Source organism: Acanthaster planci, linkage group LG02 (genome assembly GCF_054643075.1).
Source record: "Acanthaster planci isolate LZ-2023a linkage group LG02, COTS_SCS, whole genome shotgun sequence".
Taxonomy (NCBI): Eukaryota; Metazoa; Echinodermata; class Asteroidea; order Valvatida; family Acanthasteridae; genus Acanthaster; species Acanthaster planci.
Genome location: NC_141778.1, coordinates 33,220,591 through 33,235,581, shown reverse-complemented (window position 1 = coordinate 33,235,581; position 14,991 = coordinate 33,220,591). Strand labels below are relative to the sequence as shown.

Sequence of the window (14,991 nt, the reverse complement as noted above, 5' to 3'; positions counted from 1 at the left end):
CTTTCAAAATATACCCCTTTTATACACTTTCATCAACTCCTTATGTGTGAATTTTTACAATTTCTTAGAGATCAAATCTTGAAAATAATTACATTTTTCTTGTCTCAAAATCGTTGACAGAGAGGGGGCGAATGCCTGGACAAAAGCGTCTATGCTTGGTATCAAACAAAAGAGAATTTTCTCTTCTTGTAGATGATGTCATTTCTTTTTTTTCCAACAAACCATTGCAAGTTCACACCCCAAAACTTGAGGGGGCGTTGTTGCATCAAATCAAGATGGCCATGCGCAGGAAAGGGAGCGCTCACAAGTCGTTGTGAATGTTCATCGTTTTGAACCACAGATTTCTTCATTTTCAACATCTCAATCACGCCAAAAAAGACATCCCTTTAAAGATTACTATTTCTTCTTAAAAGTTCTGTGAGGGTTGGATCTATTTGAACGTCAGAAAAAGGTAAAAAAAAATCACTTTTTGAAGGCACTTTTACACGGTGACAGATATAAATGAAAACAATGATCGTTTCGCTGACCTCCCTAGCATTATACCAACTTACTGTACTCTGCCGTCACATACAGATTTCATGTACTTCGATGATGTAGGCCTATGAGGTTAGATGTCTGCTGGGTAGGTAGTTATACCTCATTAAAATGGTTAAATTTGTATGTATTTTGCCTATCCACACTACAGAAGACCATATGTACAGCTCAATCAAGGTGATCAGGAAAGAAAGAGTTGCATAACCAGACATTACTCTGTACACAAACCAAATGACTGAGACTAGTCTGAAAATTCCAAGTGTTTTCTAAGTAAACTCTTCAATAATTTCTGTGCTAAATTTGACTATTTAGAACATGTTATCACTTTCTGATGGCTAATAAACTACCGCAAGGGAAAGTTCCGATTACGGTGCACGCCCAGTCATACCAGTTGGACTGCATGGGCGTAAATCCTGGGGCATGGGCGGGGTATACGCCCCCATTTTTGACTAGGGGATTGATATTGAATCGCCTCCCACAGACTTTTCCTTGATGAGAAAATATTAAGGCAGATTGTGAGGAATTTTTCAGACTTCTAAACAAGTTAAAACAACCAAAATGTATTCAGCAGCACTCGAAAAGGGAGAACAACTGAAAAAACGCTCTTTTGATGGCAGGTTCTGCAGGATTGTAATACATATTACTGATGGACATCTGCATCAAAAAAAATGAACATTGCTCTTCAGTGTCATATGTCACATGGTTTCAGTATCTCCCTCCCTTTTTAAATTTCTGTGGCTGGGCAAGTCATCCCTCCCCCAACTAAATTTACACCACTGTTGGACAGTCCTAGAGATGGACAGAAGAAATCTTGTGTTAAACATTTTAAATATTTTGAAAGTCAAAAGAAAACTTGAATGTTGTTACTTAAGTTTTTTTTTACACATTGGTAGTCTTTAAGTCATAAAAAGGAAGATCTGAATGCAAGTGGAGTGGAACATTTATCCACCTAGCCCAGACTAGAGCCAGTCTATTTTGGTCTCAGTTTTGTTTCAGTGCCATTAGTTTTTATCACATGGATTCACTCTTGAACCTTGAACAGCCCATAAACTCAGGATTTATTTGTCTTGGAACCAGACAGTGATAAATGGGTAAATCCAAACTTCTGCTTTGTCAGTAACTTCTGTCAGGCAAGTGAACATGTGATGAATGTTCAATGAATGTATTAAAAAAAAAGACAGTTGTTGAGTGGTTGTATGAGTCATGCATCTTTGTGTCATGGGCAGGAGCGGATCCAGGATTTTTCAAAAGGGGAATGATCCTGGATTTTCCCAAAGGAGGGGCATGAGCTAAGCAGCAATGGTAAAATGCCCGTGAGCATGAAGCCTGGAGCCATTTTGGATTCGAGGTACTCTGATGCAATTTCAGGCAGAATGAAACCTTTTTTCTTCTCCCTTACTCTTTTTCACCTTTTCTTTTATTTATTAATTTTTTTGGTGGAAGGCGGGGGGAAGGGGGCGTGTACCCCCCACACACCCTCAGGATCCACCCCATTGGGATGAGTGAATGTGTACCCATGCAGCAGTTATTTCACACTTGATCCCAAGGAATATGCATGTTGTAGTTTTCTGTGGTTTTAAGGTTCTTTAACATCATTGTGCCCTCGGGATCTATGTCTTAAAAATCATCATTTTAAAAATTTTTAAGATTGTAATGTTCTTGCATCACCCTCAAAGTAAACTGGGAGAACGGTGGCAAGACGGGGCCCCTTCCAGTGGAAGTCTGATCTTCTTGGTCCCTTCTGTTTGCAAGTTTAAAATATGCACAACCTGTGTTCAAGCCACTGTTAACTTTGTTACAGTGCCCTCTTCAATATATAGGTTAATCCTTCAGCTGCACAGGTACTCCATAAGGCAGTTCACTTGAGTTAAAATATCGCTGCACAGCCTGGGGAGGGAGGGGCCAAACTCGACTGTCCCACACCCAGTCTTTGAAATTTGGCTCGTATTAAAAGACTGGCATTATGAGTACATCTGTGAAATTTCAATTTATTATGAAATATGGTTTACTTTTATGATCATTCATATTTCATGGCCTTATGCATGTCAGCCAGCATCCTTTAAGCTTGTCATTGGGACAAGTTTACAGTTTGGGAAAAACCAGTCTCAGAATAAAGGTATTATGTGAGGACAGTATGTCTGATTTTGACAAAATTGGTGTCAAAATAGTTGACGACATCACTGGAAAAGATCCTGAAAGTTCAGCCTGGATGAACGAATTGTGATGGAAGCAAAGAATATGCCAAGGGGTGGGTTACCACTCCCCCTTGCTTGTTGAGGATTTACATAGGAAACATGTTACTTCTCCAATTAAATTGTAATTCAATGAGTAATGATATATGTAGCATAAAAGGAATAATTATAGCATTACTCTCTTATTGCTTCAGGTTCCTGTTTGCTACCTTTGAGGCAGGAAGGCCCATGAGGACCAAACTTGGCCAAGTTCCATTGGGCAGTTGATGACAACCTCCTGTTTTTCATCACAAGGTAATTTCCATGTTTCAATTTCAAAAATGTTGAATAATTGTCCCAAATAAGCCAAAGGTTGATTTGAGAAGTAGACAATTTGACTAGGAGGCCAGTTGGCCAGGGAAGAAGTGGCCAAGGTTTGCACAATTCAAGTCAAAAATGCTTCAAGACACCCAGTTGCCCTCTGACTTGTCGGGGCTGGTTCAACCACACTTTTATTCAGTTCTTAGATGTCAGCAGGATACTTTGCTTAGGAGCTTTCAGATGGTGAAACTCATTCAAGTCAAATACCTGTGAGATGTTTTTTCTTACTGACACATATGGATGTCATTTGGGTTGGAAATCCATTTCTGCCTTAACTCCTGTGCATGAAATGATGTGTTCCTTGTTAACACTTTTTCAGTGCTGAGAACCTCATATCACATACCAAATTGTGTGCAGGTATTACACATGTACACAGAAACCTTTCTAATGTATAAATGGAGAAACCCTGGGATGGTGGGGTCCTGGTACCTGTTTGTCCAATATCTGTTGTCCCTATGTGCACACTTACATGTAGGGATGAAAAGGTATACCAATCTTTACCATCCATACATCATTTAATGAGATGTGTCCCTTTAATGTTCACATTAATTAAGAGAGATTCATTACATTTTATCCCTTTATTTATGTTTGGATTTATTAATTAATCCTGCCTTTGCTCCATATTTTGCTTCAGATGGAAGGAGCTTCCTATGTCAACATTGATCGAAAAGACATTTCAGTTGGTCCTGTAATTAGTTCAGGGGCATGCAGAAATAAAGTGTGCCGGGCAACATGGACGTTGGCTTCGTCGGAAAAAACAGTAGCTGTTAAAGTCTGCAATAATTTCCATGAGGATGAAGTTTTGATACTGGCCAAACTGAAGCATGCCAACGTTATTGAGTTCTTTGGAGTTGTGAAGCCTGCCTCAGCAATTGACAGTTACATGATTGTAACAGAATATGCCGAGCAGGGTTCTTTGTATGATGTGATTCGCCAACACCGTGATAACTGGCCAGAGTATAGGCAGAATCGTTGGATGAGATGGGCCCAGGATGGTGCTAAGGCTCTGGAGTACATCCATCAGAAGGGGTACCAACATGGGGATGTCAAATCACCCAACTACCTTGTCACTCATGATGACACACTGAAGATATGTGACTTTGGCATATCTAGGAAATGGGACTTTACCATAAGCACAGTCACCAATAGGGGGTCCTACCCATGGATGGCACCAGAGGTCTTTGGTAATGTTGCAGATGATTCCAAGAGTGAAAGAAAACCATGCAAGGTCACAACAAAATCAGACGTCTTTTCTTACGGTGTTGTCATTTGGGAAATGATTTCTGGTAAGGCCCCCTATCCTGATAAAGTGGGATTTCACATTTACAAAGCTGTAGTTGAGAGAAACGAACGACTGCAGATTCCATGTGACTTCCCAGAACACCAACAAATCAGTGATCTACTAAGTAAATGCTGGCAAGCCAACTACAAGGAAAGACCCAGCATGCAAAAAATCCTCAGAGACCTTGCTGACATTGAGAATGGCCAAAGGAAAACAGTGGGTGAGTTTACTTATAACCATGCAGTGTATGTGTAAGGACACGTAAACACGAATTGGCTGTCTATATGTACAGAAACCACTGATAATTGTTATGCCAAGTGTGCCTTGTCTCAGTCCCTGGTTGGCATTTCAAATAAGCTCATCCTCCATTGCTCATGTACAGTTGCACATACACAAACTGTGAGAATCTGGAGACAGACTGTGTGTGGAACTTGAACTTCAGTCTTAGCCTCTGTTTACACTTCACAGCCTGTTTTGTGCACACACACAAAGTTCTGCACGACTTCTTTGTAGGCAATATTGCTCTGTAGGTGTACTTCAGAGTGTTAAAAAATGTGAGGTTGCATAAAGAAATACATGTATAAAAATTATGTTTTGATTCTTGTGAATCAGTATTTTGGGCAGTTGACCGTATATCAAAAGTTAGTTGCTCTATTTTGCCTCAATTGATTAGCAGTGGAACTGTCAGAAAGTGGCAAAGAACATTAGAGTCAAGTAATGTTGCCATACTTCATATTTATGCATGATGAAAATCTGAATACTAGTCCATTCACCATCTCGTGCCAGTCAAAATTGTTGCTGCTTATGATATGTGTGCACCTGAGAATCCACCCCCAAGTCCAATACACATTCATGGTATATTCTCAGACTAATCTGGGAGGAATAGTTTGTTATACATGCGCTTTATGAAGCTAAAGTGGAACTGTCTATTAAGTTGATGTACTGTATGCGCTCAAGCACAAGCATTGATGATCAAGCTACACAAGATGGTGGCATGCGTAAATGTTCATCTATTTCAGTGATGCCTGAATGGTAATGGCAACTGAGTATGTATGAGGTATGGTAACAATAAAAGCAGCAGGTTGTCTTTTGGCTGGATTGTTTGAACAAAAAGACTGCAAAAAGAACTGCTGCAACAGCTACAAGAGTAGCACTTACAACAGCAACTGCAGCAACAGCAGCAACAACCCTATGGAGACCCCATGGTGAATATGCAGTACCAGAAGCTGCTGCAGCAATTAGGAGCTGCAAGAGCAACATCTCTCCAACCAACATCAGTGTTAGGCCAACATTTGAGATTGTTAACTTGTCATTCTTGTTAATCTTTAGTAAAACGATTGGTGTCCTCCCTGTTTTCTGCTGCCATAGGTACCTCTGATAATGTGCCAGATGCTGTCACTGGACCCCAGACCACCCCAGGTGTTCAGCAGCAGACCGATGCTATGCAGCATTTCATGAGCCAGGAAGAGCCAAAGGAGAAGCGACAAAAGAGGATGGAGGAGACAGAAGGCACTAACGCTGCCACTGGAGGTATCCCCACAACGACAGCAGCAGCGGCAGCACAGCTTCAGCCTCTCCCACAACTGCCTCAGACCAGAATGCCCACCCACAGTATGTAACTTTCCAAAATTGAAATTCATAAGTTTTAGGGGTGTGCGTTTTATGTCAGTACTGGGTACCCTTGAAATATTAACAACTGACATTGAACGCAATCCTGGTGGACCATGTACCCAAAACAGGGCTCCAGATTTTGGAAATGTGCATTCCGGACTTTCTACTTGGTATTACTGGAACTAGAAGTAGCATTTTCCAAATTTTGCACAAAAAAGAGTGTAAAACTTATGCAGGTTGAAGTTTTAACAGTGCATGCACTCCTATGCTTCTGTTTATTACTGTAACAAACTCCATCTGAGATACTGTGTCCTTAGTCCCACTGGAATGCAATGGAACTCTACTGAACAGTGGGTGTAAGAACTATATGTATATGCTATGCATTGCTACTGGCCACGTTTGTGAAAACTTGTCCTTTGATTGATGAAAATTGCAGCTGTGGCTCTTTATTCTTTTAAAGTCATCGTGGTGGAGATCTTTGACCCAATAAAGGCTTGAAAAATCCGTGGAAATGTTGCAGCTCAAAAGTCAGGTAAAAAAAGGCAGTGAATGGGAAGACAAATATTTTTGGACAAGAAAAAGGTGTCTTTCCGATTACATGCCTCTCAAAAATGGAGTTGGTAGGTCAAAGAAATTTTTGGGGGGATCAGTTTTTTTGCTGATTAAATGGGGACGAAATCTACTTCAAATTGCTGTGTAAAGAGAGAAAACTTGCCTTAATCAATGTAAAATATATGGAGTCGACAATCCTCAAGAATTAGGGACAATTCACACCACTATGCACAATGCTAGTCAGGTAATCATGGTGAGAAATTGTTGAACAATGTCTGTCTGTGGTATGTGTGTATGATGCATCTAGACATGGTAGAGGGGCGGGAAATAAACCTCGTGTTGCGGCAGGAAATCTTGTGGAGGCACGCTCACTTGAAGTATGAGCATGGTACAAGCTATACAACCTTGAATTAAATTCACTAGTACAGAAATCAAGTTATGTGAATTGACTTGCGGAAATCTTCATGCAACGTCAAATGTTTTCCAATGTGCAGCTGTTGAGCTACGTGCATGACTTACATGGTGTACATGTAGTGCAACAACGCTATTTTGGCTGGGATACATTGACTGGTTGCTGCATTTCCATCATGGCTTCGACAATGGCATGGTACGGCAGGAAGTAGCACAGCATTGCTTCAATACATTGAGCACTGCATGTGTGTTTTCACTGCTTGCGATAATGGAAGTTTCTGTTGAAAAGTTGCGAATGTGATTACGAAAATATAAATACAAGCCTTTTCAAATACAAGCCAAAGTGAACAAAAGTTGTTGTGACAAAGAGGTGTTTTGTGAAGAAAGAAAGACAACAGGATCTTTTTATTAACTTATAATTTTTTATTAAAATCTATTTTTCTAACTTGTGGGTAAAAAATGTAGAATTGTGCCAAAACATCAGGAAACCAGAAGCATGTGGTGCGATAAATCGTTAAAATGGAGGATTAAGGGGCATGGTTTAGGAGTCATTTTTCCCCTGATTTTTCAGTTTCCTAAAATCTCACCCCGGACAAAGACAAAGGGACAAGTTGGAAGGGACAAGTCAACATACATGTACACTGTATGGAAGATGATGCTGACATGGGCAACAAACGAGTGCTTTTTATACGTGTATATAAGCTAACTTGTCAAAGAGCAAATTTCACCTGCTGGTCAACAACACATTGTTACTCATTCAACCCTGACATTGAGCATGTGATCAAGGTGTCATAGGAAAAAACGCATTAAAGCCTTTCTGGAGACATATGATGTTTAATTAGGAAAACTGCGGTTTTCCTAAAAATTAATGTTATTTATTGGATTTCCTTTTCTGTGATACACCCTGTATAACTGGTTTTCAACTCACTTCAAGTACTGTTGTACAATTGGTCCATTATTATCTTCATCAGGGACACAACCTAATGATTCTGGTGGAGACAAGAACTCAAATGAGAATCCTACAGGTAACTGCTATTATGAATTCGTTTAAAATGTCAATTGTCACACAAAGCCCATTTTGTATCCCCAAATTAAAAAGAGAGTTGTAGACTCTAGTCACTTGAGTTAGACTCAAGTCGTACTTGGGTCGCTATTTTTGTGACTTGTGACTTGACTTGTAACTATCAGTTTTTGATTTGTGGCTTGCCTTGGACTTGCATATTATGACTTGTTACGAACACAAGTAAGAAAACTATTCCATCAAACCCATTACAGCTTCAAACTAGGCCTGTCAACTTATGCCTTGAGTTCTTAATGTAATTAGCGCAAGACTTAGTTTGGCTCATGACTTCTTCGGTCTTGTCTGCCCGAGGCTACATCTGAATCACTTGGCTGATTTGTTCGGCAGTGCTTACATTTTTCATTGATGGGGGAGCCAATCAACAGCTTAGCTTCGTTTGAGCCTTATATTGAAATATTCATATCAGTTCATGACATCACTTGGCCTATAATTAAGAACAAAAATGGCTTCGTGATCTCAAAGTCCAAAAATCTTTGTTTAAAATGATCCACTTAGGTGGTTGTAACATGCCTGCAAGAAAGGCCAATAAATTATTTTTCTAACATTTCAGCCTGTAAGTTTTAGTTTCGGAGAAATGGGCTAAATTCAAGGTACTAAAGTGAGTGGAGGCATCATACATTGTGACATTACAGCGTGCAACAATGTGCAACATGGCAAAAATTGAAAATGGCTCAAATTTTCGGTTATCTATGCTCATCACAAGTTCTTGGTTACTACCCCAGACTATAGAAGGATACATGGATACATGCTTTTGCTTTATTCAAAGCGTCTTTAAAAATGTTAAAATTGATGTTGGCTGATGTTTCAGTTTGAAAATGACGTTCGTGAATGTGAAGCAGCATGTTGACAGGTTGAAGGTAATTTGAATAACTTCCATCGATTATTGCTCAAGTGTTATGAATATTGCATATCCTACCATTATTACCATAGTCTGTTTCCACCCTGGTCAAACAAATATCCCAAACCTTCCTGTGTGATTTATGTCACGGATCGCAGAATAACTATAGAAGGTCCTAGAACCAAGACTAGGCTGCTCCTTGAAATTACATATTGCACAACTTTACTTGTACACGGTCAAAAAGACTTGTGACTTCCTTGTGCTTGGACCAAATTCACTTGTGACTTGACTTGACCTGTGATCAAATGACTTGTGACTTGACTTGTGATGACTGGACCAAATGATTTGTGACTTGACTTGCCCTGTGACCAAATGACTTGTGACTTGACTTGTGACTGGACCAAATGACTTGTGACTTGACTTGGATTTGCAAAAATCGACTTGTTACCACCTCTGTAAAAAGAGGGCAAACTTGTTTGATTTCATATGTAATTGAAATCACAACTTAAGTCAATGGGAACAATTTCTTAAAATTCGATCAAAAAATCAGATTACAAAACAAATGCTTCATACATGTATGTAGGCAGAGAAGCATTACATGTATGCAAGCAATTGTGCAAAATAATTGGTCCCTGTTTTTTTTTATGGTATTACCCAAGAATTGTCAGCAGCATGTTTAGGGGATCCTGACAAAGTGTGCAAGGCCTTTGTGCAAGTCAAAAATCATATACAAGTCCTAAGAAAGTAATGTACTTTAATGACATAATCAATAATGTTTGGAAGGGAAACCAAGAAAAAAGGAGAAAAAAAAAGGTCTGAGAACCACAAGTACCCATGTGGAAACTTATTCTGGCACCCTGTGGCACAAATCATCTGGCTGTTCCATCCTGGATTTTTGTTGTACTGGATTAATGGCATTTCATCTTGCCTGGTTAGCAAATGTGGCTCATTTTGAATTTTTTATACAGTATTTCCACCCCAACCAGCTCGGCTAATGTATTAGTAACACCCCCATCACACTTAAACACTTAAATAACTCATAGATTGGTTTAAATCTCTAATTCTACATAACAGGAACTTTGGATGATAGAAGTCTTTACGGCATCTCCAGATACATAGCGCCTCGTGATCTGCTGCCTCTGTCTTTACAGCTTGGCTTAAGCAGTGCTGAGTTTTCACAAGTGGAGGCAGACCTTCCCCAAGATTTTGTTCGTCAAACCTTTTCCATACTGGTCATGTGGAGAAACAATCTCCCTCATGATGTCAATCAGAAAGAAGCCTTCTGTGTAGCACTGGAGAAGGTTGGCCGCAAAGATCTTGCCATGCGATTAGCTGTGAGTATCCATGGACCATACATGATGGGAATAGAGAAACGTGAGGAATGTGGTCTGCTACTTATGGAGTGTGACTGTATAAGTTTTCTGTTTAAAATACTATGTGGTTCTAAATGGGAGAATACTGTAGCGCCGGCGGGTCCGGCCGGTGGGGGCGCCAGGTCGGACCCGCATGGAGTTGGCTGGCTGCCCTCGCTGGTATGCGAACGGCCCGCAGATTTCCCGCCTCGCGCCTGTGCAGTCCCTGCCGACAGGCGCCATGTTTAGAGCTTGTCTGAAAAACACATTGTTGTGGACGCTAGAACAGCGAGTTGCGGCTGTGTGTGTATCTATATGTAGCGGGCATAATAGGAAAATTATGACACCTGCTTACATTATTTATTTGTTTACTAGTTTACGCCATTTTATTGTCAGCCAACCAGTGGAGATTAGTGCGTTTCCGGCTAAGTTAGCGAAAAGTTTTAACACGCTGTACAAAAATACAGATATCCTAAATCTAAAGGATATATATATTTAAAAACAACAAGAAAAACCCAGGGATTCTGTTTACACAAGATAATTATTAATTAACAATAAAAATAAATGAAGGGCGTAGCTAGAAGTTGCGTTGAATTTGGGGATGACTTGTCCTTGCTTCACTTGGCACTAAAGCTGGGGAGCCTGCAGTTGAAGGACTTGCAGTTCAAGGGGCTTGGGTTGTTGGCTATGTGCAGATGGTGTGTAGGACTCGATTGCACAGTCTCTCCTTCCCCGGCTTGGGTAAATCAGGTGTGGGGAACAGCATTTATGTGACTCTGCTCCAAGTCACTTACTGTCCAGCAGTATACGCAGCTCAATAGGCTCACTGATGTTACCCTAGTGCCTCAGTACTAGTGGTGTCTTTGCCTAGAGCAGGACAAATACATGTACATGTATGTAATTGTGGCAGGTTCAATGCAAGGAGAGATCACAGAGACAACAGAACAGTCTCTGTGGAGTCCAGTAGCCAAGTGGAGTGGAGGGTCACTGGCCACTGAATTTATCTGCTCCTCCGGATCCTCAAGGACTCTTGTGGTTGGTTGCAAGTTCTGCTACCAACCTGCCCACACGCGCTGCCAAGCAACCCACACATTTCTAAGAAACTGCATGACCTAACTCTGGGGGAGTTAGAATTTCAAAAAAATGGGGGGCACAAAATTCACCCTATTACATATACTAGCGTCGGGCCCTAACCTGTAGGACACGCTGCAATACTGTGCATCCATACACATAAATGTGTCCTAATTAACATGTGTGAAGGGGATCATGTACACATAATATACATGGATATGGGCCTACACAACCTCGATCAGCAATCACTTAGATAAAGTTTAACAAAAGTAGTTGGCGTCTGACTTATGACTGAGCAATAAGTATTGGCCTTATGATAATTTTATGATGGGGAATAAAACCTAAATTTCGGGCTAATTTGGGCTCGGAAAGTACTCAGAGTGTGTTGGCAATAAAAAAAAAAGTGAGTGGAAAAAGTGTGGTATGATTGAGGGCCCTACAGGTTGAATGGTACAGGGGACCAAATTCAGATCAAATGCAAGAGGATACTTATAAACAAAACTGATTGTTAATGCTTTCTGACTGGAGTAAACAACATTTATGTTGCATGGGGATTTAGTTCACTTAAGAAGTTTCTAAAATTGAAATGGCCCCTTAACTTGATCAGGGTCTCTGTGAAATCAGTGACAGTTTGTAATCAATTTAAGGTTGAAAAGCACCCCCCTCCATTTATGCATTAAATCCATCAATGGATTTGAGGGGGATTCAGAAGACAGTGCTACATTGTGTAAATTGGCACTGAAAATTGGAGTTATCTTCTGGTTTGCTTTGTGACAGGAAAGGCCCATAATATTTGATGTTATGTGCTATGCTCTTTTGTCCCAGAACAGGAGTTTTGAATTGATATGATCTACAAGATCCAGATCAGAACTGAGAGAGATGGCACAGGGCTTGATGGTGAGGAGGAATTCCTGGCTTGGAACTTCATGGCTACAAAATGGACATAGACAACAACTTGTATGGCTGTAACTAGAATTATTGTGTAATTAATAGGAGTCTCTCAAACGACATCACTCTTACAGATTGCCGTGTGCATCGGTGTTTTACTTTAATTTTCCTGACACGTAACAGCAGTACTGTAGTTGAAGATATTTGGATCAGCATACATGCAGTTTTAGAACATTTTGCACATGGCACGCAAACTCACCTGTCGAAGTTGTATACGCAGTTGCAATTTTCTCACGAAGATGGCATCTAACAAGAGCTATCTTCCATTTTGTGACAATGTATTTTAATTCTTTGTAAACACTGCTTATTTTCTTTTCATTAACAACATTGAAATAAATGTACTGTTCATTTTAATTTAGTGCAGTGCAGATTATCACTTCAGTTTTTGTTGGACTTAGTTTCAGTCCAGGTTACCACAAATTCAAGGGTTTCTGTCCTGTATGAATGAATCCCAACTAAACACACACTTTGTACATGTATTTGACAACCAAATAACCTTTTCAGCTTCGGTGACTTCATAGGCACAGCTGTGATAGATCCTAGATTTATCAGTAATAATGATATTGGAGAATGCTACAATTCAGGACTTCGATGTGAACTTCTGCTGAGATTTATCTCCTCAAAATTGTGTTGACAGCTTTCACCTCTTAACTTGCGCTGGTAGTTTGAAGAAATAATTTCTCATTTTGTAAGTTTAGATTAATTTAAATAAGCCTTACAGTTTACAACAAATTTTTTTACGGTATTGTGGGTAGGTGTGGCTATGCTTTGAGTGTTGTTGAGATTAGTGATATGAATTATGTACACATTGTCAAATTTAGTTTTTATGATATAACTCACCAATAGATGCTAAGAATTGGCCGAGGGCTGGTCAAGTTGTTTCTTAATTGTTTCTTAATTATGACTACTAGCATCAGAGGGGGGAGGAAAGGTGCCATTGGCCCACCTACTTCATAGTTCATACATGCTAACACTTCATATTTAATCAGAACTGTTTTAAAAAGTAACTGTTCCATTTTCCAATTTTCAGAAGAAAAAAAATAAAAGTTACCCCGCACTATTTTGGATGTTTGCTCTTCCCCACTGCCACAACAGTACAGTGCACTGGGAGTTTATCTGCTCGAGTCTACAACTAGGCTGAGGCTTGAAATAATGCACAGGCATCTAGCCCAACCTCTTAATATGGGCTCCACTTCAAGGCATAGTCCCACTCTTGGCAGGTCCTACATTGACACAGGGTTTAATAGATTGGCCTATTAATTAATGACTAATGCCTAATAATCTCACAGCTTCTTACCCCTTTGAAAATCATTCCTCTGAAATGAATTGTATAGATTTTACTTGTATTTTACTTGTACCCCGAGTTGCCTTTCATCAGATTTTATTGTTCAAAACTGCCCTCGTACAAACAAGTCTATTTTTAATACTGACAGTGCAGTCTTAAAAAGATCAATTCATGGCAGCACTGTAAACTGACAGGTACATTTATGAATTACACATAGCAACCACTGTAAATTTTATTTCTACATGTACATGGTATACTCATACATGTGCGCATGCTTATCCCTTGATCTGTCTAGTATTCTGTTTTCCTTAGCTTTGCCTTGGGAAATTGAGCAGTACCCGTAATACCACAGTAGGTTAGCTTTGCTGTCTGTACATTATTTGAAGTTGATATTTTGTTTGATGCTGTAGTGTAGATAGATGCATGGGTAACAAAATTAAAGTATGATGTAGTAACCTCTTCCTCTAGAGTGTATGTAGCTTTAAAGACTGTCATTGTACATGTATAAACCTCTAGAATACTGTATATCCCTTCCTGTTGCCACGACGCCTGGATTACATGGATGTCAATTTCTGACACATCGTTCAATTGAGGCAATATGCAATTGGCTGATGGCAAAATTATGAACAAATCTTGCAGTAATATTGATTGATCACACAAAGATTGATCATAACAATCATATTCAAGATTACTTCAACAGTAACGTTTCCTATGGTAATAAGTTTTAAAGTAGCTGTTATTTGATTAGGTTTCTTTTGCTTTTGTAAACAAGTTCAGATGCAGTTGAATGCAGCGGAATCTCGAATTTGTTGACTGTTAAAGAAAATTCTTTTTTGATGGTTTCTTGAGCTAGGTATTCATTGTACACTTGAGAGTACACATTCTTGACAATAAACTTTGTGCTTATTTTAAAAAACAGCTAGCGAACAAATTGACAGTTTTGTGGTTCACTGAGGAGTGGTTTAAATTGTCCTAAAGCTCTGAAGCGCATGTCTGATACTAACGATGTAGATTTAGCTATTCTAGCCCTGTTTATTATTTTGTGGTCCCACTTCTGTAAACACTTTTAGTTATTGTCTTCAACACAAGAAAGGAGCTATAAAAAAGTTGCTCATCTGAATCCTAAAAGAGAGGGGTTATTTGGGGGGACCCCTTCAAATTTCCCACCTCTAGAACTCGGCTGTCCCTTGCCGAATATATGTTTTCAACACATGCGTTGATGTGATTGATGAGCAAGTGGAACAAGTACATGCATAAATTTGGCTGACCTAAAACAAAAAAATGGCGGCACCGAGCGAGAATGGCATAGTAAATTTTCATACTTAAATTGCTGTCAAAAATGACTGAAAGACATCATTGAAAAAGTACTGAAAGCACAGTGTGTGGAAAACTGCACTGCAGGAATATTGGAAAATATAAAGGGGCGGACTCTGGCCACCTGTCCTAAAGTTGTGATTAGTGTTTTATGTGTTCT

At 39.7% G+C, this 14,991-nt stretch overlaps 1 protein-coding gene across 5 annotated transcripts in view; it reads left to right on the top strand.

Moving 5' to 3' along the window:
* LOC110988642 (mitogen-activated protein kinase kinase kinase 20-like) overlaps positions 1-13,976 on the top strand; it is a 37,352-nt gene extending 23,376 nt beyond the window's left edge. For 2 of the 5 annotated variants that reach the window (XM_087132445.1, XM_087132444.1), the window contains exons 2-7: positions 2,921-3,020; positions 3,721-4,588; positions 5,737-5,979; positions 7,914-7,967; positions 9,936-10,195; positions 12,110-13,976. In XM_087132445.1, coding sequence (XP_086988571.1) covers positions 3,721-4,588; positions 5,737-5,979; positions 7,914-7,967; positions 9,936-10,195; positions 12,110-12,133 — 1,449 coding nt within the window. In that variant the 5' untranslated portion in view covers positions 2,921-3,020 and the 3' untranslated portion in view covers positions 12,134-13,976. Of the gene's footprint in view, positions 1-1,699; positions 1,883-2,920; positions 3,021-3,720; positions 4,589-5,736; positions 5,980-7,913; positions 7,968-8,831; positions 9,604-9,935; positions 10,196-12,109 lie in introns of those variants that run through there. The other 3 variants (XM_087132446.1, XM_087132447.1, XM_087132448.1) reach the window with 3 other exon arrangements.
* Positions 13,977-14,991: the final 1,015 nt, after the last annotated feature.